The following is a 26,924-nucleotide window of genomic DNA, read 5'->3' as shown; positions in this document are numbered from 1 at the left end:
TCTCTAAGTCGATCTTTTGGATTACTAAAAATCACTGAATTTGCTTGGTTAGTTGTGATTTCAAGGGTGCAGCAACTCTAATGACCTTGTATTTTCCAATGCCTTTTAGATAAATTTGGGTAAAAGGTCTGTTGGGCTTTAGGGGCTTTAGTCAGCTTATGGAAAGCCAGTGTCAGCTGTGTTTACTAAACGTCTGTGTAAGTGTTGTAGCAACTTTGAGTTACATGAGGGGTCCTAAGATAAGATAAGATCTTTGACTTGTAAATTAATATGTATGTGTCAACAACTTGGTACCTGGCAAAGAGACATGCTTCTGATCCTTCCATGGAGAAAGGGCAAGCAGGGAGAGAGAGAACTGCTTTGGCTCAGTTCCAGCTCATCACCTAAAAATGAGGTGTAGAAACCTTTAAATCCTTGTTTTCCCCTTCTTCTCATGCCCAAATCTGTTTCCACTGTAACGAATCAGAAAAACTCTCCCCACTGAATATACAAATACAATGGTAAATCCTGAAACAGTGTGAACTTGGATGCCTTCCATTTGCCTGTGGGTTTCCTGCAAGTGCTAATTAGATTGTGGGAGCTCTAGTCAGAGGCACAGGTCATGCTTTCATGTTTGGAAGGTATTTAACACACACTGTATTGGAAGCTGTTTTCATGCAGGTGAATTGTCAGTGTTTCATTCACTTATGCCAAAAACTACCTGGATCCTAGAGAGATTATCAATGTGTGAAATGTTTAAAACCAAGTTTTGCAGCAGCAGTAACTAACACTGGTCGGGATTTTTTTTTTTTTTTTCAGTTTTAAAAGAAGGCAGGCAGTTTACATATGAGAAGGTTGACTTGACCAACATTAGGGCTATGCTGAATAGTAATGATGTCAGTGAATACCTGAAGATCTCACCACATGGATTAGAGGTAGGAAATTCTTTAATGTTTTCATCCTGAAAAAGAGGCTGAACAAAAAGGCAGGTTTTTGCTTTGCACTTGCTCCTGTGTTTTTGTAGAAAGCCATGTTGTCTGCCAGCTTTGTACAGAACACTTGCTTTGTCATCAAAGGGTTGTAACATCACTGCACTGATCTCAGTTGTAGAAATATTCACACTAAAGTAATGCCTGTGCCCCAAAACTTCAGGGAGGTGAGGAGGATTCTTAAGAGTCAGATGGCTTTTCACTTACTTTGTGAACAGTTTTAGTCAAAATATCACTCTATTATTTATTCTGTCTCATCTTGAAAAGATCACAGCAGTCAGATTTTTGTCTCAACCATGTGGGGTTTTTTCCTTCTTCTCTAACTCCTTCTAAAAACTTGTTTGACTACTTAGAGGTGAATTTTCATGAATTAACTTTGAATGTCCTTTCTAGCAGGAATCAGCTAAAAACCAATGATTTATGTTTTCCTGTCTTGGTTGTCTTAGTCTTTAAATCTTTAAATTGTTTGTCAACTTACTTTTTTTTTTTTTTTGCCTGTGGCTTAACCACTGAACAATTTTCAGTCTTGCCTACTTGCTAGTTTGTGACAACTACTGCTATAAAGAGATCACTTTGTCTGAAATGCCTCTAAAATTATGCTGGTATATTCTTGTAGCAGGGAAGAAAGGTTTGCTTGAATGCTAATTTTGTAGACACTGAATTTGTTTGGTTTTGGTAGGCACGATGTGATGCTTCGTCCTTTGAAAGTGTAAGGTGCACGTTCTGTGTCGATTCTGGAGTCTGGTACTATGAAGTTACAGTCATTACTTCAGGAGTGATGCAGATAGGATGGGCAACCAAAGACAGCAAATTTCTCAACCATGTGAGTACCTGTGATGTCATCAAGCTGGTAATATAACATCGGTATTTTCCTTCTTAGGACATCTGTGAAAATAGCTCTGGTTATTCTGCAGTTGTAACTGAGCACTTGCTTGTTTCCTTCAGTTTTTCCTGTGTCCATGAAGAGCTGGTTTTGCTGAATTTGGTGGTACAAGAGAAGTCAGTATTGTTACTGCTGCAGACTGGCACTGTTCACCTAAGTCATGCAGAGCTGCAGCAGAGACAGCTTCTTACCTGTTGGCTGTTGTCTGGAAGCTATAGGGAACTTGATTCTTATTTCTTGTAGCATAATCTCTTGGAAATTCTTTAGATAAAGAGTAGTTACTGTCTGTTTTTGGAACCAAAATATAAGTCACTAGGAACAGCAGCTTCTCATACACTGTCCTTTACACAGGTCACCAAGCAGTCATTTCATCATCCTCTTTAACACATTTTCCTATTAAATTAACTTTCACAAGGGAAATAACTCAAATTCAATCTGGGATAACATGGTATCATTGGACTTGCTGGTAGCAGCAATGTGGGACAGTCTTGGAATGCAAAAGCTTCTTTTTTATTAAAAATAAGGATTACAGAAAGATTAAACCCTCTACCTTCTTGTCTTTTCCTGAGAGTACAGAACAAGTCTGCTGTCTTATTTTATAGCTTGCTTTACTGTCCTTCTCATGTAGATAATTTTGTATCTTATTCTAAGTATCCTTCTTCCTACTATTTACTTGTAAGGTTATGTACTTGCTAGCAATAAAGCAAAATGTGCCACATGCACATGAAGTCCAAAAATAGTCAATCATCATGGAGGTGTCACTAGGTCTTCTTTCTTCTTAAATCTTCGTGGTAATTCTGCATGGCTGTTAGAAACTTTGTATGCTTTTTATGCTATGGTATAACTTGTTTCAGGATTTCCATAATAAGAAAAAAAACTTCCTTTCCAAAAAAGTTTTCTACCTCAGCTTAGAGTTAGTTTATCACCCTGCCAAATGACCATTAAAGTTCATTGAAGTGCAAGTTAGAATTTTAGGACAAAGGGTATATTAGGCCTAGCCTAGTGCTGAGAATAGAAACAGTGCTAGGATGTTAAGTTGACCCTTCTACTGGCTAAGCTTGAGTGAGAAATTCACTTGTAGCCCTTCTTTACTGTTGTACTTGCATGGCTTTCTCTTCCTCCTTGGAACTTATTTTAATAGAAGAATTATATATTTAATGTAGAGATAAGCAGTTAAAACTGCTCATATCTGATTACTATAGAAAAAGTCATTCTACAGCTGAGTTAAATGCAGAAGCTAATATGAAGATAGGCTAAATACATACATGTGAGTAAATATTGATTGTGGTGGTATGAGATAAATACATTAAGGAGATTAAACAAACACCAGTGGCAAAAAACCCAGTGGGGAATGCAAGAGTAGCTTCTCTCACCATTTAATTTGGGTACTTCTGTGAGTTCAGAGGTCTTGCTTCATTTCTTCTAATTATTCATGGAAATAGCATTGTCTTCTGCTGATGTATAACATGCACATATTTGTGTCACATCCAAAGTCCAGTCCCACATTTTTAGCATGGAATTGAAGTGTGATTTAAGTAAAAAAAAATATAAACCATACACAAAATCAAAAACACCAACCAAACAAAAATATCATGCAGACCTGTACTGAGCACAGTCCTTGTAGACACTAAGTGTAACAGAAACTGTCTGAAATAAAAGGCCATGTGTCTGCCTTTAGACTGCTAAGAGGCTTAAAAGATTTTTTTTTTCCCCCACTTACTGTTAAGGAGCTTGATGCATGTGCATTTTTCTGTATGTCCTGTATAAGGTACAAAAATGAGAGATGTCACATCTCTGAGTAGGATGATTTTTCTGTTGCTGCAGCTGTTTTGCTGGTGGCAAAATGCTGCTGTTATTTAAGTTCATCAGGTGTGTGCCTGAAATACAAGGATATTATTCTCTGGGTATGTCACAAACACAGGCCTCAGAAGCCATATGCTCTTTATTTACCGCATCTGTAACAAAAAGACTAGTCCTAAATATGACATTAAACACCCATTAGCTGGGCTTAGCTTTAATTTGGGACATGGCAGGCTTGTGTAATCAGATGCTGTCTGGTATTTGCACTCCAGACAAACCATGCTGAGCACAAGGAAGTTACTTACCTTCCATCATGCCTTTGGATTTCATGGTTGGGCTCTGCTACATGACAGACTTTTCTCCCACTCTGAAACTCTGCAGTTTTGTGTTTGCCTTGGACCTTAGGACTATCACTTGAGAATGTTTTCACAATTTGAGGGAGGCTGGCAGTGAAAAGGACACAATATGCAAGAAATTAGGTGAAGGGGCTGTGTGTTTGTTCTCATGTGCTGTGGGTTCTGGTGGCACATGGATATCTTATGGGGAAGGCATTACAAGTTTGGTACTGGGACTTGAAGATAAGAGTGGCTGTTACTCTGGTGACTTTTTAAGATGCAAAATTTTAACCTATTTGGGCACAAGCCTTCTGATTTTTAAATACTTAGACAGGAGTGATTTGAGGTCATAGAGAATGGAAGACACTTTGGAAACAATATCCCCTTCTCCCTTCCTCCTCACCCCAACAAATTCCCTTTTAACGTGAAAACGAAACTAAAACTAGTTTGAAGAAAAATATTACCTTCCCTGGTGGGGGGGAGAGAGAGAAAGAAACCCTTCCTGCTCCTGGAAGAACGGTTTAGATGAATGAAAATAAACTTTGTAGCCCGTGTGTGTGAGGAGTGGCTGCAGCTGGAGCGCTGTGCTCTCTCCCTAAAGGAAGGTTACGGCATCGGGGACGACGAGTACTCGTGTGCGTACGATGGCTGCCGCCAGCTGATCTGGTACAACGCCAGAAGTAAACCACATTGCCACCCCTGCTGGAAAGAAGGTATTCAGTCTGTCTTCTGCTCTTTATGCTAACTGGAATTCTGCACTGGATTTTTTTTTTTTTTCCCCTTTGTAGGTGTGAACAAAGCAGTTACTGCCCGATGCTGATGATCATAAGGGTTTAATAATTACTGTGTTTTAAGAGTGATTGAAATTAGCACAGTGGGCACTACAGTCTTGTTCCCCAGTCTAAAGAGACTCTTATTGGTTAAACACTTTCTTTTCAAATGCAGAGTGAAAATCATAGCACCAGTTAACACTGGACATTTAATCATTAGACTTTTTTCCACTTGTAGTCGTATACAATAGTCTTGAAATCTTCCTTTCTGGGTTAAAAGAGTTGTTTTAGAGAAGGGGAGAAAACCTTGATCTCTGAATTAGACTTTTTTTTTTTTTCTTTTTTAAGGAGGAGTTGCACTGTCTTGCTTACTTTAAATTCTTGGATAACTACTTGGACAGCAAAGTTCTGTTCTTGATCTCAGCTTTGAAATCTTGGTAGGATTCTGTGCATGCCATGCTTGTGTGAACTGTGCCGCCTTCTCTTCTATTAAAATTTTCCCCCAAGGATGGCTAAATTAAAACACTTCTTAAAAAATAAATAGCACAAGCATATTGGAAATTTCTCCTCAGAACACCCACTTGCTTAAGTCTATTTTCAACAGGTATAAAATAGCCAAGGAGGGACAGAGTGCAGCTTTCTTCTGGCTTTGGCAAATACTCTGCAATACTTCTACAACTATGTAGTATTAATGCTCTGGCAGACTAAAATACTTAAATTTTTTACTATTTTCTCCTGGGTTTTTTGGTTTTGGTTTGGGTTGGTTTTTGGGTTTTTTTTAGTTACTGTCTGTATCAATGTTTCTTCTTTTGTGCTTTTGCAAACAGTTCCTTTTAAGTAAGACAACTCACAGTGACATGTGATACTTGAAACAATAACTGTTTCAGCTGCTGGCATTTAACAGAAACGAAATCTTTAAATTATTTTTGTTTTGCATGTAAGGAGACACAATAGGATTTCTACTAGACTTGCAAGAAAAGCAAATGATCTTCTATTTAAATGGAAACCAGCTTCCTGCTGAGAAGCAAGTATTTTCATCTGCAGTGTAAGTATCTGCTCATTTGGAAGGACATGACCTCTGTGGATAATTGTTTTAATTATATGAAGAGTTTTCAATTTGAGATGTAAATTCATATTTGCTTACCTGAAGCCATCATTAAGCAAGTTTCCCCGTTGGAAGTTGCTTAGAAATCAGTAAGAAGGATATAATTTTACAGGTGGATTTCGGGATCCAAAATAGATACCTTTGGAAAGTCCAAAGTATGTTCAGCTCAGTGTTTTGTACTATCAAATTAGCATAGCATTAAAATAGAATGAGGCTGCAGCAAAGATGAACAGTTTTCTGGTGCCTGAGGAATTCTTTTGAAAAATAAAGCCTATCTTGTAAGTGTTGGAGAGGGCTTGTTAACTGACTGCCATTCACTGGGGCCAGCTTCTGGAGCAGCACATTGAATATTCATCAGAGGATGTCTCTTGGTAGCATTGCAGGCAGGTGTTGGGCTTACTTTGCCAACTGTTGTTAAAATTAACACATGGTGAACTCCTCTAACTCTCATAGGTAAGTTCAGCCTTTTACTTCAGAAGAGATAAGCTGGTGTAATACTTGAGAAAGCAGCTTCCTATGCAGCTTATTTAAATTTAATTACAGTTATTCCTACCAGGCTAATAATTTCATCCATGTTTTCTCATCAAAATAAATTTCAAGATGCAGGTGAAGAGTAGTTGAGTTTAAAGAGTTGCTGAGTATCTTTTTTATTCAGCTTTTAGTGCTCTGTTCTTTGAGTATGGACTTGATAAACTTGAGTACTTGTTAGAACTTGGGGTATTACTGAACTTTGGTCCTTCCAGTAAATTTGAGAGGTGATAGTTGTGTTTTTAAAAGTGTGACTGATCCTAGCTGTACAGTAGGCAGCCTTTATTGGCTGACTCAGTAAGAAATTCAGATAAATCCCAACAGTAAATTCAAGAGTTGAGAACCAAACCAGGTAAGTATGTGCAGCTGCAATTTGATGCTAGCTGCAAAACACTGGTATTAAACGTGTCTCTGTCTCAGGCTGTATTTTCAAATGGTAATAGTTACATGTCTGAAAGCTCTAGTGTTATTTAAGTCATTCTAAAATGCCTGTTCATGTTGCAGATCGGGGTTTTTTGCTGCAGCAAGTTTCATGTCCTATCAACAATGTGAGTTCAACTTCGGAGCAAAACCCTTCAAGTACCCACCACCAATGAAGTTTAGTACCTTCAATGATCATGCCTTTCTGACAGCAGAAGAGAAAATCATTTTGCCCAGGTAATCCTCCTACCTTGAGTGTTTACATGCAGAGAATTAAAATGTTTCACGTCTGAGTTGCAAAGTCTTGTCTTGTACTCAGCAAAATAAATTTATGGGGTCATACTTTCATAGGTTCCTCCTCTAAAAGGATGAGACAATAGGCTCCAGTGCAATTTCATCATTAGGGCAGGAGATATGCAACCAAAATCCATTAAATATATTTTGTAATATTAAGCTAAATTAAAACGAATTAGTACTACACAGTAAGCTGTTTCAGTAGAAGTACCTTCTGCCATCTAAGGATTATTAGGTTGATTGAGGAGGTATAGTGTTAATTACAAAAAGATGTTGTATTTAAAATTGACCCAATTTGTGGTGTTGGCAGCATGGAGGTGCTAAAATATTGTAAGTCTTGAAATTGTCCTTTACTGATCCTGATGAAAATCTCCCCATTTTTGAATGATAGTGCTGACAAAGGTTATTCAAATTTAGAAGTGTTTTCCCACCTAAATATAATTCAATCTAGGTAGAAACAGGTCTGGATGCATTCTTCTTTAGCTTTTACCAAACCTCTGGCAGGAATGAAAAACTAGTAGCTCTTCTGATTCAAGTTATTAGTAATAAAATAACTTACTGGACCACAAGCAGTAACAGTGTACAGTATAACCTGTGTGGTGTACCTTGAATTTCCAGATTTGTCTGAAGATAGCTCTCAGATAGGTGCTAAGGTATGTGACTGAAATAATCTTAAATTGCAACTAATTGAGGACAAGGTTGTTGGAGGGGGTACCCCTGGCTGTAATGAAATTCAGAGACTGGTTTTGAATTATCTAGTTTTGATCAAGTGTATTAGAGATACTTAAGGATCTTAGTATTTAAAAAGAAAAGAAAAAAACCCCTTACTTCGAGGTTGGAGACACATTGGCAAAGTTTGAGGCTTGGGATATTGTATTTGTGCAGAGAAAATCAAATGCAACTTGCAAAATCATTTTGTGCTTACCTGTAGCCAGAGTAAATTATTTCTGCTTATGACTGCAGGTGCTTTAAGTGAGAGTCTGATATAATCTTTAAGATGATCTGTTAGGTACAAATTTGTCACCCTCTCTTTTCAAATGAAGTGTTCTTCTGTCTTGGTAGTGTCCCATATGGAATGAGAGGTTTATAGATTCTGGCTGATGCTCAGATGGGATTGATGTTGTTCTGGCACTGCTCTTGCAATGTTTTGGCAATAGCTGTGAGAGCTGTTACATGATTGTGCCAAAAGATGAGAGACAAACTGGGGGAAACTGGTTTCCTGTTGATGCCTGGCTGGTGAAACTTGGCCTCCTGTGTTACAGACTCGTCCTTATGCAATAGCACTGAAAGGCTCCATTCAAGGTTGGACACTGTTGTTCTTTGTGTAAACAAAGATCATCCCTGCCTATAGCCTGAACTGCTTGGAAATGATAAGCCAATCCTAAATTTCATTTGATCATCCTAAAAGTGATAGGAGATAAGGCAAAGGCCTGTATGAGTGGACCATAATTATCCATCACAGGATTTAACATTAACTCATGCAGAGTTGTGTAGAATTTAGTGCTTCTGGTGTTGGGGCAAAACACATCACCCTGCCATTGAATAGCTGTGATGGGTGTTGTGTGTATGTTCCAGGTGGGAAATGTCTTCTTTCATCAAATGAAGGATTTTTACCTATTTTCTCTCCCTTGTGGCTGTTGCCATACTGGGATATTTATTTAATATGCAGTTTTTATTCTTTTAAATTGTGTTGGAGCAGTATAGGGTTTCTGTATATTGTTCACACACGGGTTTGTGAGGTTTGTTTGGGGTTTCTTTTCTTAACTCCTAAAAGTACCCAGGTACAAAAGAACAATTTCTTTAAGTGTTCAGCTGTGGGAACTAGGAGAATTGTTATTTAATCCCCTCTCTGTCCCTTTCTGATAGATCAGAGTAGGGAATGAGGCTGTTTTACAGGTCTCTGGGCATGTTAAGCGTTTTTTTGTGGGCACTTGTGATCAATATTTATCAGTAGTGCAGTGAGCACTGATACAAGTGTTATGCTGGCCTTGATGTAATTCTCAGAATAGTTTTGAATCTCTTGCTTTGACTCAAACTGATGTTTGGGGGGGTCTGTCTGTCTCTCTTCAGACACAGGCGCCTGGCTTTGCTGAAGCAAGTGAGTATCAGAGAGAACTGCTGCACACTTTGCTGTGATGAGGTAGCAGACACAGAACTCAGGCCGTGTGGACACAGGTAAAACCTTAAAAAAGCTCAAATCCAAAGAAATAGGCAAATGTGTGTGTGATGTTCAGCTTAGATGCAGTCCCTGTTCATCTTGATTGACTCCCCAGGAGAAAGGAAATAACCTTCCTTCCTTTTAAGGATGTGTGATGTTAAACACAGTATTCCCACTATTCCCCTCATCCTAGACCTGAGCAGATTGAACCCCCAATGGTGTGTGTATTTGGGAAGTACAGAGGCTACATCTGTGTGCTGCCCTGGGCTATGGAGTCTTATCTCCCTGATATCAAAGGCTTTGCTGATTAGTACTTGATACCAGTGCTGTGAAATCCAGATCACATGAGGAGAGCAGAAAATTCATAATATACTCACAAACTCATTAAGTGTTCCACAAATGGATTGTCTCAAGTCACAAATCCCACTAAAAGCTGAAAATGAGACAGCAGTGTGAGTTATACCATAATAGCACTTCCCTGCCTTTAAGCAGCCTACTAGGAAATTATTCCAGTTAAGCCCAATTCCTTAGAGTTCTGGAGCACTCATGGAAGGAGCCTTGCCATGTGTCTAGATGCTGCAAAGTTAAAGAGAGATGTGCCTGGTGTGTTCCAACAAGAAACGAAGAAGTTGCTGCAAGGCAACTCCAGACCTGAGTGAGTGCTAGGATTAATGAGCACAGGGAAGTGAGATCCCAACCAACTGCAAGAGCAGCTGCAGGTCTGGGAGATGCTGAGCAGCAGGAGCTCCTCTCAAAGCCTGTAAATGGATCCACAACACCTGACTTGCAATGCCTAATCTCCACAGAGAGACTTAACTTGGCTGTGCCTCTGGCAGGCTGACTAAACTGCTTAGTGCTTGTATTATTTTGTTGTTGTTGATTAGTTTTTCATATGTAAAAGCAGGCTTTAACTGGTTTTTCTTCTCCTTCAGTGACCTGTGCATGGAGTGTGCCTTGCAATTGGAGACCTGCCCTTTGTGTCGACAGGAAATACAAACCCGAGTCAGACAGATCTCTCACATTTCATGACACACGTGGAGAAATACCACAGACTTGTTTTTAATGAACTCCAACCAATACTGAGAGGGGAAAGCATCTCTAACCAATCTTTATGCACATAGAACCATAGCCACGGCCAGATTTCATGCTAACTTGTAATCTGTTTATCTTAAAACCGAAATCTTTAATAAGCTCTTTGCAGCTGCCAGCGATGGGAGCTGGTTTCAGCAGTCAGGAGCTGTGGCTATTGGTTCCTCCGAGCAAGAGCAGAGGGAGTTGTCTCTTCTTCCCCTTTTCCTTCTCGCCTGTCACAAGTGCTGAAAAAATTTGCACTGGAAGTACACATACAATGCATTTTAGAAAAGAAGAGAAAATAACTATTTCCTAAAACAGAGCCGTGCTGTCTTGTGCTCGAAAGTCTCTATTTTTGGCAGAAGTCAGTACTAAAAAAGAGAATGCCAATGTTTTCCTGTTTAATGTAGCCTCCTGCTGGTCAGAGACTCTGTATTTTCCGATATTAAACTGCTCAAAGACTGGATCTGTACACAGAATGATTTGAAAAGACAGTGTGGAGACTGTAGAGAAACTCACAGGTTTTAATAACTTGGTGATTCCAAAGAATGTTCTGATTTGTTTTTAAACGTTAAAAGATCAGTGATATTTTCAAGTACATAACGTTTCTGATGCTTTTAACTTCAGTACCCACATTTTTTTGTGAGGTTATAATTTTCAGGAGGTATTCTTAACTAATTACAATGCTGGACTGGAATTAATTTGATATTCTGGGTATTTTTTAAGGTATCATCAAACATCTTTTTTAATCAGTGTTGTTTTTGAAAGCTAGCTCAATTTTTCCAGTATCTTAAAATATTAGAGGAGAATTCTGGACCAGTTTATTTAAAACAAGGTTATTTGGATAGCAATTTCAGTCTTATTCTTAACTCCTTAAAAATGCACCTTGCTTGCCACATGTCAGTCCTGCTCTGAGCAGGTTTGGGGCCACACTTCCTATTTTTGGTAGGGATCATACAGTGGGAATCTCTGCTCCACTTTAATTACACATTTGTGATGTTTGTATGTTAAGGATGCACTTCAGTAGGCAGCTCTTTTACTAGGTTTCTACAAGGAATCAGGGTTCACAGCTGGTGTCAGTAAAGTAGCACAAAATTGGTGGGGTTCTGCTTATTTTGCACCAACTGAGGATGTGACTCGGTCTCTTCCAAGTCTTGTACAGGTTGATTTTTTTTTTTTAATATCTGTCTATATAGAAGAACTTTACTAATTCACACACAACTTACACCAAAACCATCCCACTTCTTGGCAGTGATTCAGCAGCAGAGGCTGTTACAGTGAATTCTCATGGTGTAATGTAGCTTATTTTTAAGATCATTTATTATCTTTATTTTACTATGAAGTGCTAACAAAGCAGAGCTGAGGCTGCTTCTTCCTGATGAGTGCTCTGGCTCCCTACAGACCTCAGTAGGAGCTTAGAGCTCTGCACACAGGTCCCAGAACCCAGCTCTCCATCAACTCCTTTCACTTCCTGCCTTTGCTAACTCAAGGGTGCTGAACTTCATCCAGAGATGTGTGAATTAGGAAAGTTCTGTCCATCATTTTCATGTTGACTTTCGTCCAAATGTAGACTGAATCCAGCAAGAGAGTGCTGGTTAGTGTTTTTGCTAAAATGTGGATGCTCTTCCACCTTGGATGCCTGGTTTGATTAAAGTCAGACTGGCAAATCTGTGCCACAGGGATCTCATTTCCTCGCTGACTGTACTTTACAATGTTTTGCTGTTTCCATGTTTTCAGACAGGGCTGAGTCCCTTCCAGCTCCATGTTCAACGAGCAAACGTGACTGCCATCACTGCCACAAGGGTGTTAGGAACTCAGAATCACTTGAAATGAAGTTTTAAGCGCTTCCAAATGCCATGATAAGTTTTTATCCCTAAGGTATGAAGTTACAAATCATACTTTAGGGAAGAGGTGGGACAGAACCATTTTGAACTCTGCCTTAATAGAGTCTAGTAATTTCAGGGCTTTGGTTTCCCTGGCCAAGATTAACTGAGGTAAAATTTTCAGAAGTGCCTAGGATTCCTAATTTGTATCAACTGCTGTATGAGATTAAGGTCTTCAGGCCCAAGTCCACAATGGCTTCTAGGCATCTGCTATCCCCTTGGAATGCAGGTGACCTTAGAGCCTCGCTGCCTTTGTGGACATGGGACTATGTGCCTGCGTTCTTTATGGAAAAGATGTGAATGCTTTGGAAAATTTTGCCCCAGACTGTCTTCCATGCAGCTGGTGCTGGGCAGAGGAAGCCAAGGGTGGCAGAGGAGGGAGCTGTGTTGCAGAGAACTGTCCTGTTCATTTCACAAAGGGAAAGACTGTACACTTTGACTGGCTTTCTGCCGCCATTCACGTCGGGGGCATTTCTGTCAAGCTGGATATTCCACGACCAGTGCGGGGCCACCCTCGCTCCCTGCACCCCCCTGGCTTTGGGGATAGGGAGAGGGGAGGTGGTGACTCCACAGACCCTCACAGGGGGACATGAATTGTAGCAAAGTTGTCCGTTCAACAATAAAAACATCCTGAAGGCTGTTTGTTGTTCTTTAATTCCTTTTCGCCTGAGGTGTGGTGCGTGTATCCGCTCGGGTGTGGCAGTCGAGCTGGGGGCCTTGCTGGGCTCTCCCCAACCCTCGGCGCTCTGCTCTGATGGGAAACCCGCTTCGCCAGCGCCATTAACAAACACAAACACACACACACACACACACTGCTGTCTCCGCATCCCTCCCTCAGGCCCGGAGCCGGCCCGGCGCAGGACGCGCTCCCCATCCCGCCAGGGCGGCCACGCCCCCTTCCCGCGCGGCCCCTGCCGCGCTCTGATTGGGCGAGCGCTCCGGAGCCGCGCTGTGATTGGCTGCGGGCGGGGCGGAAGAGCGCGTTCCCCAGGAGACGGCCCCAGGGGAGGGGGCTCCGCGCCGGCCTGAGGGCGGTGGGTGCGGGCGGGGGGCGCGGGGCTGCGGTCACGGCAACGGCGCAGGGACACGGGGGAACGGGGCCGGGCACTGCCGGGGCGCTCTAGGGAGAGAGGGAGGGTGATGGCCCGCTGCCCTGGGTCCCTCTGAGGGGAGCGAGGCGTGCTGGGTACATGGGGAGGGACAGGGCTGGAGGGCTTTGCCCCCCTGGCCGGGGCTGAGGACGCGCTCCGCTCACGCCGTGCCCGCGGTGATGCCCGGGACTGCTCCGAGGGCCGGCGGAGGCTGAAGCGCAGCGGCCCCGGGGTGCCCTGTGCCCTGTCCCGGGCCGAGCGTCCTGCCGGGACACAGCCCCTGCGATCGCTGGCCAAAGCCTGGCCTGACACATGCTGGAGCAGCGTACCACCTTTATCTTACCTGGCTTTATTTCTATTATCGCCATAGATGTTTCAGGAGAAAAGATGTAGACGTGACCCAAAACCCCTTAATAGGGACTGTTTGAATTTTGAGCCTGTTCTCTGAATAGGCAGACAAAGTTTCTAGATTATTTGGGTTATTACAGAAAAGCAGTAGTAATAATTTTGGAAGAACGTGATGTTGGAATTCCTGTGTCTAAGAATTAAAATTTATCTCCTAATTTGCTCGGAAATGTATGGCAGTTTAGCAATTGGATTTGTATTAATACTAAGTCATGTTATTCTTTAGCACTTAGATCAAAAAGAAGAAATTACCACTAACAGCTGAAACATACAGATTGTCTCTTCCACTCTGGCTAGGCAGGACCAATGGAGACTTCTGATGGAGAAAGTTTGGGTGTAGCCACGTGAGTATGCTACATTCTCATGTGTCAGATTTTCGATAAGCTAATTGCTAATTAGAATATCTTGATAGAAATATAATTACAGAAATGAATTTACATCACACTGTTTTAGCAGATTCTGCCTCTTGGAACAAAGGTGCAGAATGCAAAGCTGCAAGAGGGAATAACATCCGTGAAGAGTTTAGGTGACGTCAAAATATCACTGTGGTCAGTGTAGCACTGGGTAGCTCTGCTGAGGGACCAGAGCAAACCTTCTAAGGCTGGAAATTGCTTTTTCTGGTGTTCATTTTAAATTCAGAATTTCTCCTTCTCAAGAGTGTTTGTTGTCTTATGTTGACATAAGTCATAAGTTATGTTGATCCTGAGAGGAGACTCTTCCTCTGTGTTCTCCTTCTAAAACTGAGCCCGTTCACAGGTGACCTCAACCAAATTTCACACTGGCAGATGCAAAGATGCTGCTTCACCCCACAAGTGTGTGCCATACTCTTCTCCCAGGAGTTGTGGCAGAGGGGGATGTGTGACTGTGCCTCTGTCGTACATGGATTTAATTCTTTCAGCCTCAGACTCTGAACAGCAGCTGTGCCAGGGCTGCCTCAGCAGCACAGTGTGCTGGCCCAAACTGGGCATGGTGAGGTGACAGGGAATTAAAACACAGGGTTGGTGAGCTCGTGTCTCTAAGTGTTGTATAAAAAGATGGAATCAGGTTCTTTTGGAACAGTTCAAGTTCCGTTATTTGCACAGACTTAAACCAGGTTTAAATTAACATTTCTTCTATTGTTGTTAGGATAAGCAGTAAAACTAGCAGTATCATTTCTTTGGGGAGGAGGAAAGAGTGGGAATTATCCGTGGTGCAGTGAGGGCGAGCCAAGGGAAGCGCCGAGGCCGGCTCAGCTGCCCGGGCTGTGCCTGTGCCGCCCTCTCGCGGGCCCTGGCTCCCCGCAGCTCCCCCAGCACCAATGCTGTCGCTAGGACCTTTTAAAATCAAAGATATCTCAAGTTTTTCCTGATCAGAGCGAGCCTGATTATAGTTAAATTGTCGGCTAAACCACTGTTGGATTAATTTCACTGGAGTATTCTCTAATAGCAAAGTTACTTTTATCAGCTTTTCAAAACTTAGTCTGAAGGGCTATCCTACTCTGTTTACTGATCAGAAAGAGACATTTAATTTAATTTAAATGATACAAATGCCCCTGTTTCTTTGAGACTTCTTTCCGTCATTTGTGAGAAAAGTTTGTCATGAGAGAATAGGAAGACTTCATCTTCCACTAAAGATGAGCTGTGAATGCCAAAGACATCCTGTGGATTATTTATTGTGTTTGAACAAGTTGCACAATAATAGATTCACATTCCTGATGCTGGCACCAAAGATTTCTTCCCTGGATGAATTCAGGCCCATAATGCAGTTTATGTTTGCTCATGATAGAATAACCTTAGGAGATTATCCCATTTATTTGAATCATATAAGGATGTTTCTTGCATAAGAAAAAGATATAAGTTTCTTCATTTATGTAATACTTGTGTATACATTCAGTTGAAGTTGTTCCACAAGACCAAATATTTCAAAATATTCTGTAGAGTGTCTACAGTTCTGTGATCACCATGTGCAGGAAGGAGAAGGGAAACTAGTAGCAGCTGGGATTTGTGGGTTGGAAAAGGCTTAATTAATTTGTTCTAATTACACTCTTTACATTCTTTTGCACCAGAACTAGAATTACCTTGACAGTAATGCCAGTAAAACAGCATTTATTCTTTCTTGCAATTAGGCACCTTAGTGGGAGGAAATAGAGTAGAGGCCTAATGAGAATCTCCATGGAGCAGTCTTCTCATCAGTGCCATGGATTATTTTGTAGGTTGAAACCAGGAAGTTTTTCAGTTACCTTGTTTATCTGGTTTTATTTGTACTTAGGTTTTGTTAACACTTTTTAAATTTAACTTTTATTTCTGCTGTGGTCAAATATGTATTTATGCAGTCCTGTCTTTCTTTGCTTTCAGCTCCACAACTTCTGATGAGTTTGATGCAGTTGTTGGCTATCTGGAGGATATCATAATGGGTAAGGTCTGCAAGTAGGTACAGACAACAACAGAGCTGCTAAACGTGTTGCCAGCTGCTCTTCTGGTAATTAGCCAGAAATTGCCAGGAAACATACAGAGCTCATGCCTGCTTCATGGAAGCTTTCCTTCCTTTCTTACCATGAAGCCCTTACCTGGTAGTGTAGTAAAAATATACATAAAATTCTTCTGTGTGCTTATGACTCTTGAAAACTATTCTCCACATCACTGCAGTACACTGCTTCTTAGGGAAACAGTAAAGATGTTTGTGCATCTCACAGAGAAATCAAAGCTTTCTGGGGTTTTTATGGAGCAGCCATAAAAAGGCAGCCTTCCCTACCCCTGCTCTGCCCAAACTTCTCCTGACATGTCTGTCAGGATGTTCTTAGAAGCCACCATGGTTTGTCTGGGCAGTTTTTTGCAGTGCCCAGCTGCTGCTGCTGCTGCAGGGAGCTTTTTGCACTCTGATATAAAGTGCCTGAGCTGCAGGCTGAGAGTTGATTCTATTCCAGCACTGAAAACTGCAAGAATGGGGAGCTTTACTTCTTTGTATCCAGCCCTGAAGCACAAAGGTGGTCATAGAATCAGAGAATGGTTTGGGTTGGGATGGACCTTAAAGATCACTCAACCCCCCTGCCATGGGCAGGGACACCTTCCACTAGAGCAGGCTGCTCACAATCCCATCCAGCCTGGCCACCTGGCACTAAAAGATGCCCAATTCTCAGGAATGTGGTTTTAACTGAGAAGTCAGTGTGTGCAGGGAAGTTTTTTACAAGGTGCCAAGGCAGAATTCATGCTGATCAGCCATCAGCTGCTTGATAGGAACAGCACATCATTTCTTTGGTCACATCCTTCCCAGAGAGATTCAGATTCTGGAGCCTCATTTACCTGGTGATGCAGTTAAATGTGGAGAAATGCTAACTAAATTAATTTGGAACATGTCAGAGTTTGGAAAGCTGTGACTGGTGTCCTTTACCAGTGTTTGTAATTAAACTTTTTATTTAGACCTGTTCTGTGGAATCCCATGGTTTATTTTTGCACGTTTATTTTTATTCTTCCACAACTGGAAAAAATTCTTTGGCAATTGAAAATTTAATATGGGAGTTTCGCTAATATTTTTAAATTCAAAGAAAAAAACCTGACTCTGAGTTCTTGTGGGGAAGAGGTATTCACTTAATACAGATGTTTTGCTGACTTTAGAGCCAGCACAAAAAGAGGTTCAGAATAAATAACTATTAATAAATGTAGAGCAGGAAGACTGTTTTGGTAATACTTCACTAGCAGCCTCTGTCCTCTCACAGATGGGTCAGAAGTGGTGGTTTGGCAGCAGCTGTGGTGCTGATGTGATGAACTGTGCACGTGTGCAGGGCTCTGTGGTTACAACAGGGAAACAGAGGACCAGTGAATGTGGGGTTTGTGTTACAGAAAGAATGACTAAACTCGTAACTGTGTGTTGCATTTCTGTTATGGCCCAGATGATGATTTCCAATTAATGCAGAGGAACTTTTTGGAGAAGCACTACCAGGAGTTTGATGACTCAGAAGAAAACAAGCTCATCTATACGGACATTTTTAATGAATATGTAAGATACCTTTTCCTATTTTTCATATGTATTACTTTTTTTTTTTTTTTAATAGATCTCCCTCTATAAAATACTGGGCTTATATGGAGCAGATCTCAACATGTTCCTGTTTCCTTTAGAAGCACAGCCATGATCTGTGAACAAGAAGAGATTTTTTGAAGCTTTAGGTTCCTTTCTCATTGTTTCACACAAAATTTTCTAGAAATATTTTGGAAGTTGTGTAGCTTTCTTGAATAGAAATTTAGCCAATTGCTATAGTAAACAATACGTTTAGCATGTGTGCAAAAAAAGTTTTCTCTAGTTGTATTATTTTTTGTATTGGATAATTCAATCACATTCTTCATGCAAAGCAGAATCAAAAAACTAGACCAGTCTACTATTCAGTACCATTAAATGAGTTGGAAAAATATTTGTTACTAGATACAAATAGTCAGTGTTTGTTCTCCCCAAGATCCCCAGCAAAAAATGTGCAGCTCTGTGCCTCAGAGCTGCTGTGAGAACAGAACCAGCAACACCCACTGAGGAATCTGCAGTTGTGCCCAGTGAGGATCATGCAGAGTGTCAAGAAGGTGTCAGTGTAAGGATGCTGTTTGAAATCTGCTTCTGAAATCTGTTGTCATCTTACTGGGGTGGTTTGTCTGGGTTTTTTGCAGATCTCTTTAGTAGAGAAATACATTGAAGAGAAGTTGCTTGATCGGATTCGTGGGTTTGATATGGTTGCTTTCACAGTGTCATTGCAGTAAGTCTCTGCTTTGCTTTTGGTTGAGGAGTGGCTCATGTGCCTCTCAGTTCTTTTTATCTAGATTAAAACTTAGGTTTGGCTGTTCTCCCTTTAGATAATAGTTCCACTTTAACTCAAAAAACAAAGTGTTCATGCAGGCAGTGGCTGACCATTTTTCTTGCCTTCAGCATGTCCTGCTACTCTAAATTTCTGAATTGTCATGCTGAAATATACTGAGTTTGAAGGGGTAGGAAGAGAAATCAGAATGAGAGCACTGGATGATTTTGATGTTTCTTGTCACTTTGAAGCCAGACCCTTAAAAGGTTGGGTCTTGTTTCTCTCTTCCAGGCACCTCAGTAGCCTGGTGGTGTTTCAGTCATGTGGTTAAATTCTTTTATTGCAATTTTTGCATGGAGCATTTAGTTTGGTTTGTGTTCAGCTTTTGCATTGGGTCATTTTAGCTTTACCAGCTTCCTGAAGAGCTTGTTTTTGAAAGATCACTGGTTTTCCCCTTGAATAAGAAAATCAAGTGTAATTGGGAACTGAGTATCTTAAAATATTTGAATATGTTTAATTTTTAATGTTTCTTAAATAAACAGGTCTAGTTTTCAAGGACTGATATGATACTCACAGGTCTTGGGTTTAGATAAATGGAATAATATAGTTAGATTGGAAATACTCTACATGGTAATATTTGGCTGCACTTTTGCTATATGATAACCTGCAATAACATTCTTGTTTAAATACTGATATTGTTCTACTTGTCCTTTTTGACCATGTACCATTTTAAAATAACGAATTTTTCTCACACAATTTTCTCGTTCCTCAACTTTTTTTTCTCTGTAGACAACACAAAGATGAAATGCCAGGTGATATATTTGACCTGCTGCTCACATTTACAGACTTCCTGGCTTTCAAAGAAATGTTCTTGGAATACAGAGCTGTGAGTATATCACATTGTTTATTTTCATTGGCACTTGGTTTGGTGTAGCTCCACCCTAGGGTACCAAAGGAAAAGTTACTACAGTAGGTCACAGTATTTAATCAAAGGCTGTAACAGAGTCAAAAGAAAAATTACTTCACTGAGTGGCTTTTTAAACTCAAACTGCACATTTAATAATTTCTAGGAAACATGAATTAAGCTGGCATGTGGAGCAGCTCTTCCTGCTTTTGTGAACTTCCTGCATTTGTGAACATTGTTTTCCAAATGAACAGAAGGGAACACTTTTTCACTCGGAGAGCCTCTGTCTCAGTGGAGTCAGAGGGGTTGTGGAGTCTCCATCCTTGGGGATATTCTAAAGTTGTCTGGACACAGTCCTGAGTGACCATGCTTGAGCATGGGGTTTGGCCCAGATGACCTCCAGAGATCCCTTTCTACCTTGGCCATTCTGACTCTATAGTATCTTCTTTTATTTTTTATTCCTAGTCTATAAAAAAATAGCTTTCTAAGCCTCTTTCATTTGTGTCTTCCTCCTCTCTGTGCCAGCTGGAGAAATATGCAAAAGTGCTAAGATTTTTAGATGAGGTTTTTCCTAACAGAATGAAAATCAGTGCTCTCCAGTGTCAGTCCACTTGTCCTGTCTGACAAGGAGCAAAAGAATCACAATTGTGGTTATGCCTCTGCCCCTTCCCCATCCCTGTGAATTTTGTGGAAATGGGGACAGCATTCTTGACCAGGTGTGAGCAAGACTCTGACATGGACAGACACTGGCAGGGTGACAGCCCCCTCCCCCCAGGGATTCCTGCACAGTCTTCTTGGGTTCACATTCAATCACAGATGCTCAAGTAACATGTAATTTTATAGTGGTTTGATGCAGCAGAGAATGTATTGCCTGTTTAATTTTTTGAAATTCTTATTCCAAATCATCGTGGAGTCACAGATTTCTTTTTTTTTTCCCCACGTTTCTAGGAAAAAGAAGGTCGAAGTCTGGACTTAAGCAGTGCGTTAGTGGTGACTTCATTAAACCATTAAACAAGTCATTCTGAAGGGAGTTCTGTTGTATTTTAAGCAAGGTCTATTCAATTTTCAGAGGTGAAAGGCAGCGATTCCCGAGTGACGCCGGGGCAGAGGGGCGGGGACTCGGCTCCGTGGTGGGTGTGCGGTGGGGCAGGGCCAGAACTGTGGGTCCCTCTCCAGGGGGTGAAATCAAAGCTTTCTGGACTTTTTATACCCTTTTACAAAATGGACAGAAGAGACTGTGAGAGGCAGCCTTCCTTTCCCCAGCGCTACCCAAGCTTCTCTTTAGCTGTCTGCCAGGATCTTCCTTAGAAGCTGCCGTGGTTTGTCTGGGCAGTTCTCTGCAGGGCCCAGTTGCAGGGAGCCTTTTGCACTCTGATATAAAGTGCCTGAGCTGCAGTTTGAGCTCCTTGTTCTTTGTCTTGTCTCTGCTGAACACAGAGAACAGTTTATTCCTTCTGTTCCTGGAGCCCCATTACTTAACTGGAAATCATCCAGTTCTAAACCCCCTGCCATGGGCAGGGACACCTTCCACTAGAGCAGGCTGCTCACAATCCCATCCAGCCTGGCCACCTGGCACTAAAAGATGCCCAATTCTCAGGAATGTGGTTTTAACTGAGAAGTCAGTGTGTGCAGGGAAGTTTTTTACAAGGTGCCAAGGCAGAATTCATGCTGATCAGCCATCAGCTGCTTGATAGGAACAGCACATCATTTCTTTGGTCACATCCTTCCCAGAGAGATTCAGATTCTGGAGCCTCATTTACCTGGTGATGCAGTTAAATGTGGAGAAATGCTAACTAAATTAATTTGGAACATGTCAGAGTTTGGAAGGCTGAGACCAGTGTCCTTTATCAGTGTTTGTAAGTAAATTTTCTGTTTAAATTGTGGAATTCCATGGTGAACTCCCATGTTAATTTTTATTAATTTTATTGTTCTTATTTTCTACTGTTCCTGTTTTATATATCTATATATGTCTATATATTCATAATTGTGGAAATTTCTCCCTTGATTTACTTGCTGACAACCAAATAAAGGCAGATGTGTCATGGGCCAATGCCATGTGTCCAGTTCCTTTTCACTTCTCACCTTCCATCAATGCAGTTCCATTTCTGATCCTGCCTCTGCAGACGACCTGGTAAAACTTTTCCCATGCAGAGCATGCAGTAAGAGTTGCACTGTAGCTCACTGTGCACCAGCTTTTGAACTCATTGAATCTACTTTTACTACCTTGTACAAGGAGGGTGTGGAAGGAAAAGCTGCTCTGCCTGGCTGGGCATCACTTCTTGTTCTGACAAACACCCAAAAGGTGAATTTGTGGTCTGCAGCACGGAGGAGCAGCGTGGCTCTTCCCTCTCCTGAGGCACTGATCCTGCCTGTGTTCCCAGAGCTTTTGCAGACTTGATTGTAATTTCTGAAAATGACCTGCAGCTAATGGGCAAAATTGACTTGCTGGTTAATTAGGTGAACTCAGGAGTGTGTGGTGCTGAGCCAGGAAGAGGGAGTGATCAAAGCCTTGGCTCCTCATTTGTGTTCTTGTGGTCTTGGATGCACACTCTGGCGTGTGTGTGCATAAATCAATGAGAGGTGAGCCCTGAGGTGAACTCTGTGGATTTGTTCCTTCCATAGCCCACATGGGCTGCAACCCACATGGAGTGGGAAGGAACGGCAGCCACCTCTGCAGTGACAGCTGCCTCCTCACAAGACAAGTTTTCTCGTGACAAACTCCAGTGCTGGATTTAGGAATGTTTTTATTTAAAGCATAAAATTTATATTCAAATTGTTAGAAATCAACACAAGACTGCTTCCTTTGCTTCGCTTCCCATCTTCCAGCTCTGCCACTTTCTGCATCCCGTTAATTGCATTACTTACGCTGTTGGCTGTGAATGAGCAGAGAGGGGAGCCTGGGCTTGGGTTAGTGAATTTTAGTATTGGGCTAAATTGCCATAATCGGCTGAGCCCCCTCAGTGGAGCTGCTCCAGCGAGGATCAGATGCCCCCGGGGATGAGCAGGAGCTGCAGCCCCAGCGAGTCCGTGTCCCCCAGAGGCGACGCCAGTGGGGTCGTGCTGTGGGCACGTCAGCTGGGAGCATCATCAGAAACCACCGGGCAGCATCCACATGACCCAGTGCTGACCACTGCTGCCAGCACAGGCCGGTCCCAAAACGAGCCCTGGTGGCACACGAGGCTCCAAGCCACCAAGCATGGCACAGGGTGACCCCGGTTGGGCTTTGCTGTCCACTCCTTAAGCGTGGTCAGTCACTTGGCTGGTGGCCGCGTTGCTGCCGAGCCCTTTCCAGGCGCGGAAGCTGAAGAAGGTGCTCACCCCGTATGTGATCATCGTGACACAGGCGAAGAACTGGAAGAGGAGCACATCCCCTGTGTGACCAGGGTGGGTGCCCCAGCCCCTCGGCCCTCCCCTGTCCCCCGGTACTCACGGAGGCGGCGGCTCTGCGGTTGTAGTCCCACTGCCGCCAGGACGTGGGCTGCACGGCGGCCGCGCACGTCACGAAGGCTGTGAGGTACAGCACGGTGGCCACAGCGTTGGAGATCATCAGCTGGGGAAAGCAAAGAGGAGGTTGTGAGGTCTGGGCTCAGGTTTGTGCATGCTGGGGCAAGGCAGGAGCAAAAGGCTCAGGTTCACATTCCTCCCCATTCCCCAGGAGAACACGTTGAATGCTCCCCAGGTTGTGCTGGGAGGTTTTTGGATGATACCACAACCGCAGCAGTTGGTGGCTGTAACTTTCTGGGTTGACACAGGACTTTCTGGTTTGAGCATTTTCTAAGCAATTCAGGGGCAGAATGAAACAATGTCACTGTGCAAAGCGCAGGGGACTTGGTTCCATCCGCCCAGAAGAGACTGAAGCCTTCCCAGACTATCTTCCCAAGATATTTCCCTCTTGGGATCCCACTTCACTCCCTCTCAGCTACCCACCACGAGGGGCCAGGGGACCATGTAGAACTTCTGATGAAGCTGCAGGAGGTAAGTCACGAGGAAAAGGAGTGTTAGTATCCAGAAGAAGAGGGACACAAACATCACCCAGCCGTACGCCGCGTGCAGGTGGTACGTTGTGGCAGCGATGAGAGACCACACCAGTAAACCGAGCACCTGTGGGGTGAAATAGGGAATGTGTTCAGGGGCTGGTTCCTGCAGGAGGAGCACAGAACATCGATCACAAGCCCAGGCACACCAGCACCATCAGCAGTTGGGTTCCCCTCACTCCAGGAAAGCAGCGGCAGGAGAAGGGCTCCTTGGAAAGCCGCTGTGCCCCTGTGTAAGCCCGCACCACTTATTGTCATGGAAGAAACACAACAGCCTTTGTTCTGCCCGCGTCCAACGCCCTGGTGCTCGGCTGCCCCGACAATGCCTCCTTGTCTATCACATCCATTTCTAACACTCGTGATCGCAAAATATGTGCTGGGGAGAAACATGTAGAAGGGGCTTCTGCAGGAGTGGGAGCTGCACGTGTGAGCTGCCCCGCTCCGGCTGCTGGCCGGGAAAAGCAGCAGCTTTCCCTGTTTAACAGCCTGGCCTGAGCAAGGGGCTGCAGAGGTGGGAACAGCTGCAGAGTTAAAAGGTCTCTGCTGCTGGTCTTGCTTCCATCTCTCTTTCCTGACAATCTACAAGGCACTCCCAGCAGGATCCTTCCTGGCCCCTTCCTTGAGCGTTTGTCCCTGTGTCACCTCCAGCTCAGCTATGCCCAGGGGCTGGAATCTGGAGCCTGGAGCCAGGTCTGTGCCAGATGTTTCAAAGTGGCCGCTCAGGGCACATCCCACAACGCTGCCCCGAGGAGAGGGGACGAACGAACAGGCTCCCACGCAGCAGGGCAGCACCGTGGGCAGGTCACAAGTGGCCCAGTACGCAGCTGAACAGCCACCCCCGTGCATTCATGTGGCGCCCGCGGTCCCGGGGACAGCACCAGCGGGAGATTATTGTGGTTGCCGCCAATGCTAAGGCAATGGGGAGGTGATGCTGCTGCTCGATTTGACGGTACAAGGACACTTGGACTCTTCTGAGAGCAGCCTGGGAGTACAACCTGGAGAGCTGAGAATGTTCCAGGGAGCGTGAGAGCCTCACGAGCCACCCCAGCACACCTCACCTGGAGTCACCGGGCTTCACACACGCCCCGAGCCGCTGGCTGTGCCCTGCGGAGATGCCCGCGCGGATCAGCCCGTGCCTGGCACTGGGAACCGCCCGGCACTGAGCGGAGTTACAAATGGGGACAAGAATCTGACTTTTCCTCTGGCTTTACAGAGGGAAGGAGGAGAGAGGGGACTGCGCTGTTATAGGGTTGGGGATTAACTAGGTTTAGACAGCGGAGATGGGGTCGGAGTGGAGGCCGAAGAGAACCCGGTCTGTTTCCAGCTGAAGAAAATCACCAAAGTGGGTGATGCCCTCCCCCCTCCGCCGCGCCCCCTCCCCGGTACTCACGGCCTGGGCGCACATCAGCCCCCCGAGCGGCGAGAGCAAGAAGGAACCGTCCAGGGCCGGGGGGGAGCCTGGGGAGACGCTCCGGGCGCCGGGCAGCCCCGCCATGCCGCGCACCGGTCCCGGGACAGCCCCGGCACGGCCCCTCCGCGGGCGGGGCGCGGGTGGCACCGGGGCGGCCGGGCCGAGCCGAGCCCCGGGCTGCCCCCGCCCCGCCACCCCCGGGCATGCGGCGGAGCCACCGGTGTGTCCCCGTGTCCCCGTACCGGGGTACCACCCACAAAGGGTGACCCCGCCGTGACAGCCCCCGGTCCCCGCATCCTGGCGCTGCTCTGCCGGGAGCAGCCGGGGTCTCCGCGAATCTTCTGTGCAGCCGCGTCCTGCTCGGTGCTCACCAGGAACATTTGGTGGCCCCCGGCGGATCCTTGATGCCTGGCGTTGCTCCTCGGCGGGGGCCGAGAGACGCGCGTCTCCTTGTTAAATCCTGGAATAATTTGGGTTGGAAGTGTTCTTAACGCACCCCTTTCCAACCTCCTGCCATGCAGGGACACATTCTACTAGACCGGGTTGTTCCAAGCCCCTGGCCTTGCTGCATCCGGGCCATGAACACTTCCAGGGACGTCTGGGCTTCTCTGGGCAACCTGCGCAGTGCCTCATCACCCTCCACTCCGGGAGATTCCTGTCACCCGTATCTCGCGCTGATCCAGGTCCCTCTGGGCGGCAGCAGGATTCTCTGGACTATCAGCCACTGCTCGCAGTTTGGTGTCATGTGGCCAGGGCGCCCCGGGCCCCACCACCCAGGTCTGTGACACAGCCGGTGACACGGGGCTGTCCCCGGGCTGTCCCGGCGGTGACCACAGCTCAGTTGGCATCTGGCATGGCACGAGGCTGCAAGGAGGGAAAACGCGGCAGGTCAGGATGGCCGAGCGGTCTAAGGCGCTGCGTTCAGGTCGCAGTCTCCCCTGGAGGCGTGGGTTCGAATCCCACTTCTGACAGCAATTTTTGCGCCGCCCGGCGGCCGCTTTTACTTGAAGAAGGGGCGTGGGAGCGTTAATAAACAAAAAAACAAACAACTCACAACCGACCAAAAGCGCGCGTTAATCAAAAGCAATTAACTAATTAACTGCAGGCCAGCGCAATGCAAAAAATTACGAGCTGTCAGAAGTGGGATTCGAACCCACGCCTCCAGGGGAGACTGCGACCTGAACGCAGCGCCTTAGACCGCTCGGCCATCCTGACATCGCTGGGCGGCCCTGCCGGCCCGTGCTACACTTGAGGGCGTTGTGCAAAGGTCCCGTGGACACCCCCGTAGCGAACTTTGTTCAAAACCCCACCACCCTCTGCGTGAAGAACCTTTTGCTGACATCCAGCCCAAACCTCCCCTGGCACAGATTCAGCCTCGGATCCTGTCACTGCTCACAGACAGCAGCGATCAGCGCTGCCCCTCTGCTGCCTCTCCTGAGGAAGCTGCAGCTCACAGTGAGCTCTGCCCCCAGTATTCTCTTTTCCAGGCTGAACACGCCAAGTGCCCTCAGCAATCCTCACATGGCTTCCCCTCTAGACCCTTCACTATCCTCATGGCTTCTTTTGGATGCTCTGTTACAGCTTTTGACACTTCTTGTGCTATGGTGCAGAGCTCCAGAACACGAGATGAGCTGCACCAGCACAGAGAGGAGGGGGCAATCACCTTCCCATCCTGCAGCTACATTTAACATTCCCAGTTCAACCCAAAAATGCGATGGTTGAAGCACAGCTGATTTTTTTTGCTGCATACATTTGCTTGAGACTAATACCTCTAAATCAATCTGAAACCAGGAACTTTGGCAAGTGGAATTACAAGTTCTAACAGTACACGCAAGCTCTTCCCTGCACTAGGCTGGCTCATGGGAGGCCATGCCTTCTCCTTCCTCCACCCGGCATTAGACAGGAGAGTCATGCTGTGGGAAGCCTGGCTCCCTGCTCAAATCCCTCCTGGTTACACAGGGAGCACCCTGTGACTGATTGCTCATCGAAATGGCTCCAACCTCTGCACAGGGAGATGTCTTTGAGGTCACTGAACCGACCTCAAACTCCTCCTCCTCACTCTACACGAGTGCAAAGATATTCCCGCTGCTCCAGCTGTGCAGCTCACAACAGGA

The 26,924-nt window shown here is 44.5% G+C and overlaps 3 protein-coding genes and 2 non-coding genes across 9 annotated transcripts in view; 3 read left to right on the top strand and 2 right to left on the bottom strand.

Moving 5' to 3' along the window:
• RSPRY1 (ring finger and SPRY domain containing 1) overlaps positions 1 to 12,853 on the top strand; it is a 35,814-nt gene extending 22,961 nt beyond the window's left edge. The window contains exons 10-16 of one of the 2 annotated variants that reach the window (XM_014889038.2): positions 799 to 914; positions 1,648 to 1,791; positions 4,588 to 4,699; positions 5,699 to 5,801; positions 6,894 to 7,046; positions 9,174 to 9,278; positions 10,194 to 12,853. In XM_014889038.2, the coding sequence (XP_014744524.1) occupies positions 799 to 914; positions 1,648 to 1,791; positions 4,588 to 4,699; positions 5,699 to 5,801; positions 6,894 to 7,046; positions 9,174 to 9,278; positions 10,194 to 10,290 (830 nt within the window). In that variant the 3' untranslated portion in view covers positions 10,291 to 12,853. The other variant, XM_088172004.1, reaches the window with a different exon arrangement.
• Positions 12,854 to 13,165: 312 nt separating this feature from the next.
• Positions 13,166 to 21,415, top strand: ARL2BP (ARF like GTPase 2 binding protein). 2 transcript variants are annotated; one of them, XM_014889040.2, is made up of 7 exons: positions 13,166 to 13,249; positions 13,938 to 14,055; positions 16,045 to 16,103; positions 17,577 to 17,683; positions 18,337 to 18,422; positions 19,251 to 19,347; positions 20,314 to 21,415. In XM_014889040.2, exons 2-7 carry the CDS (start codon positions 14,018 to 14,020, stop codon positions 20,374 to 20,376), a joined length of 450 nt encoding a protein of 149 aa, XP_014744526.1. In that variant the 5' UTR covers positions 13,166 to 13,249; positions 13,938 to 14,017; the 3' UTR covers positions 20,377 to 21,415. The 2 variants fall into 2 exon arrangements, with proteins under 2 accessions (XP_014744526.1, XP_088028160.1); XM_088172034.1 differs by lacking the exons at positions 13,166 to 13,249; positions 13,938 to 14,055 and adding an exon at positions 15,763 to 15,932 and having other exon boundaries at positions 20,314 to 20,395.
• A 677-nt stretch (positions 21,416 to 22,092) lies between these two features.
• PLLP (plasmolipin) lies at positions 22,093 to 25,691 on the bottom strand. 3 transcript variants are annotated; one of them, XM_088172032.1, is made up of 4 exons: positions 25,182 to 25,691; positions 23,293 to 23,466; positions 22,796 to 22,915; positions 22,093 to 22,716 (listed from the first exon to the last, which is right to left on the bottom strand). In XM_088172032.1, the coding sequence occupies exons 1-4, from the start codon at positions 25,188 to 25,190 to the stop codon at positions 22,603 to 22,605; spliced, it is 417 nt and encodes a 138-aa protein (XP_088028158.1). In that variant the 5' UTR covers positions 25,191 to 25,691; the 3' UTR covers positions 22,093 to 22,602. The 3 variants fall into 3 exon arrangements, with proteins under 3 accessions (XP_088028158.1, XP_014744515.1, XP_088028159.1); XM_014889029.2 differs by lacking the exon at positions 25,182 to 25,691 and adding an exon at positions 24,790 to 24,920; XM_088172033.1 differs by lacking the exon at positions 25,182 to 25,691 and adding an exon at positions 23,549 to 23,619.
• Positions 25,692 to 25,698: 7 nt separating this feature from the next.
• Positions 25,699 to 25,781, top strand: TRNAL-CAG (transfer RNA leucine (anticodon CAG)). The gene has a single exon. It is a non-coding gene; the product is annotated as a tRNA-Leu (tRNA).
• A 161-nt stretch (positions 25,782 to 25,942) lies between these two features.
• Positions 25,943 to 26,025, bottom strand: TRNAL-CAG (transfer RNA leucine (anticodon CAG)). The gene has a single exon. It is a non-coding gene; the product is annotated as a tRNA-Leu (tRNA).
• Between the last annotated feature and the right edge of the window lie 899 nt (positions 26,026 to 26,924).

Source organism: Sturnus vulgaris, chromosome 12 (assembly GCF_052056855.1).
Source record: "Sturnus vulgaris isolate bStuVul1 chromosome 12, bStuVul1.hap1, whole genome shotgun sequence".
NCBI classification, from domain to species: Eukaryota; Metazoa; Chordata; class Aves; order Passeriformes; family Sturnidae; genus Sturnus; species Sturnus vulgaris.
The sequence above is the reverse complement of the archived record's forward strand: the minus strand, read 5'-3'. Positions and strand labels throughout refer to the sequence as shown.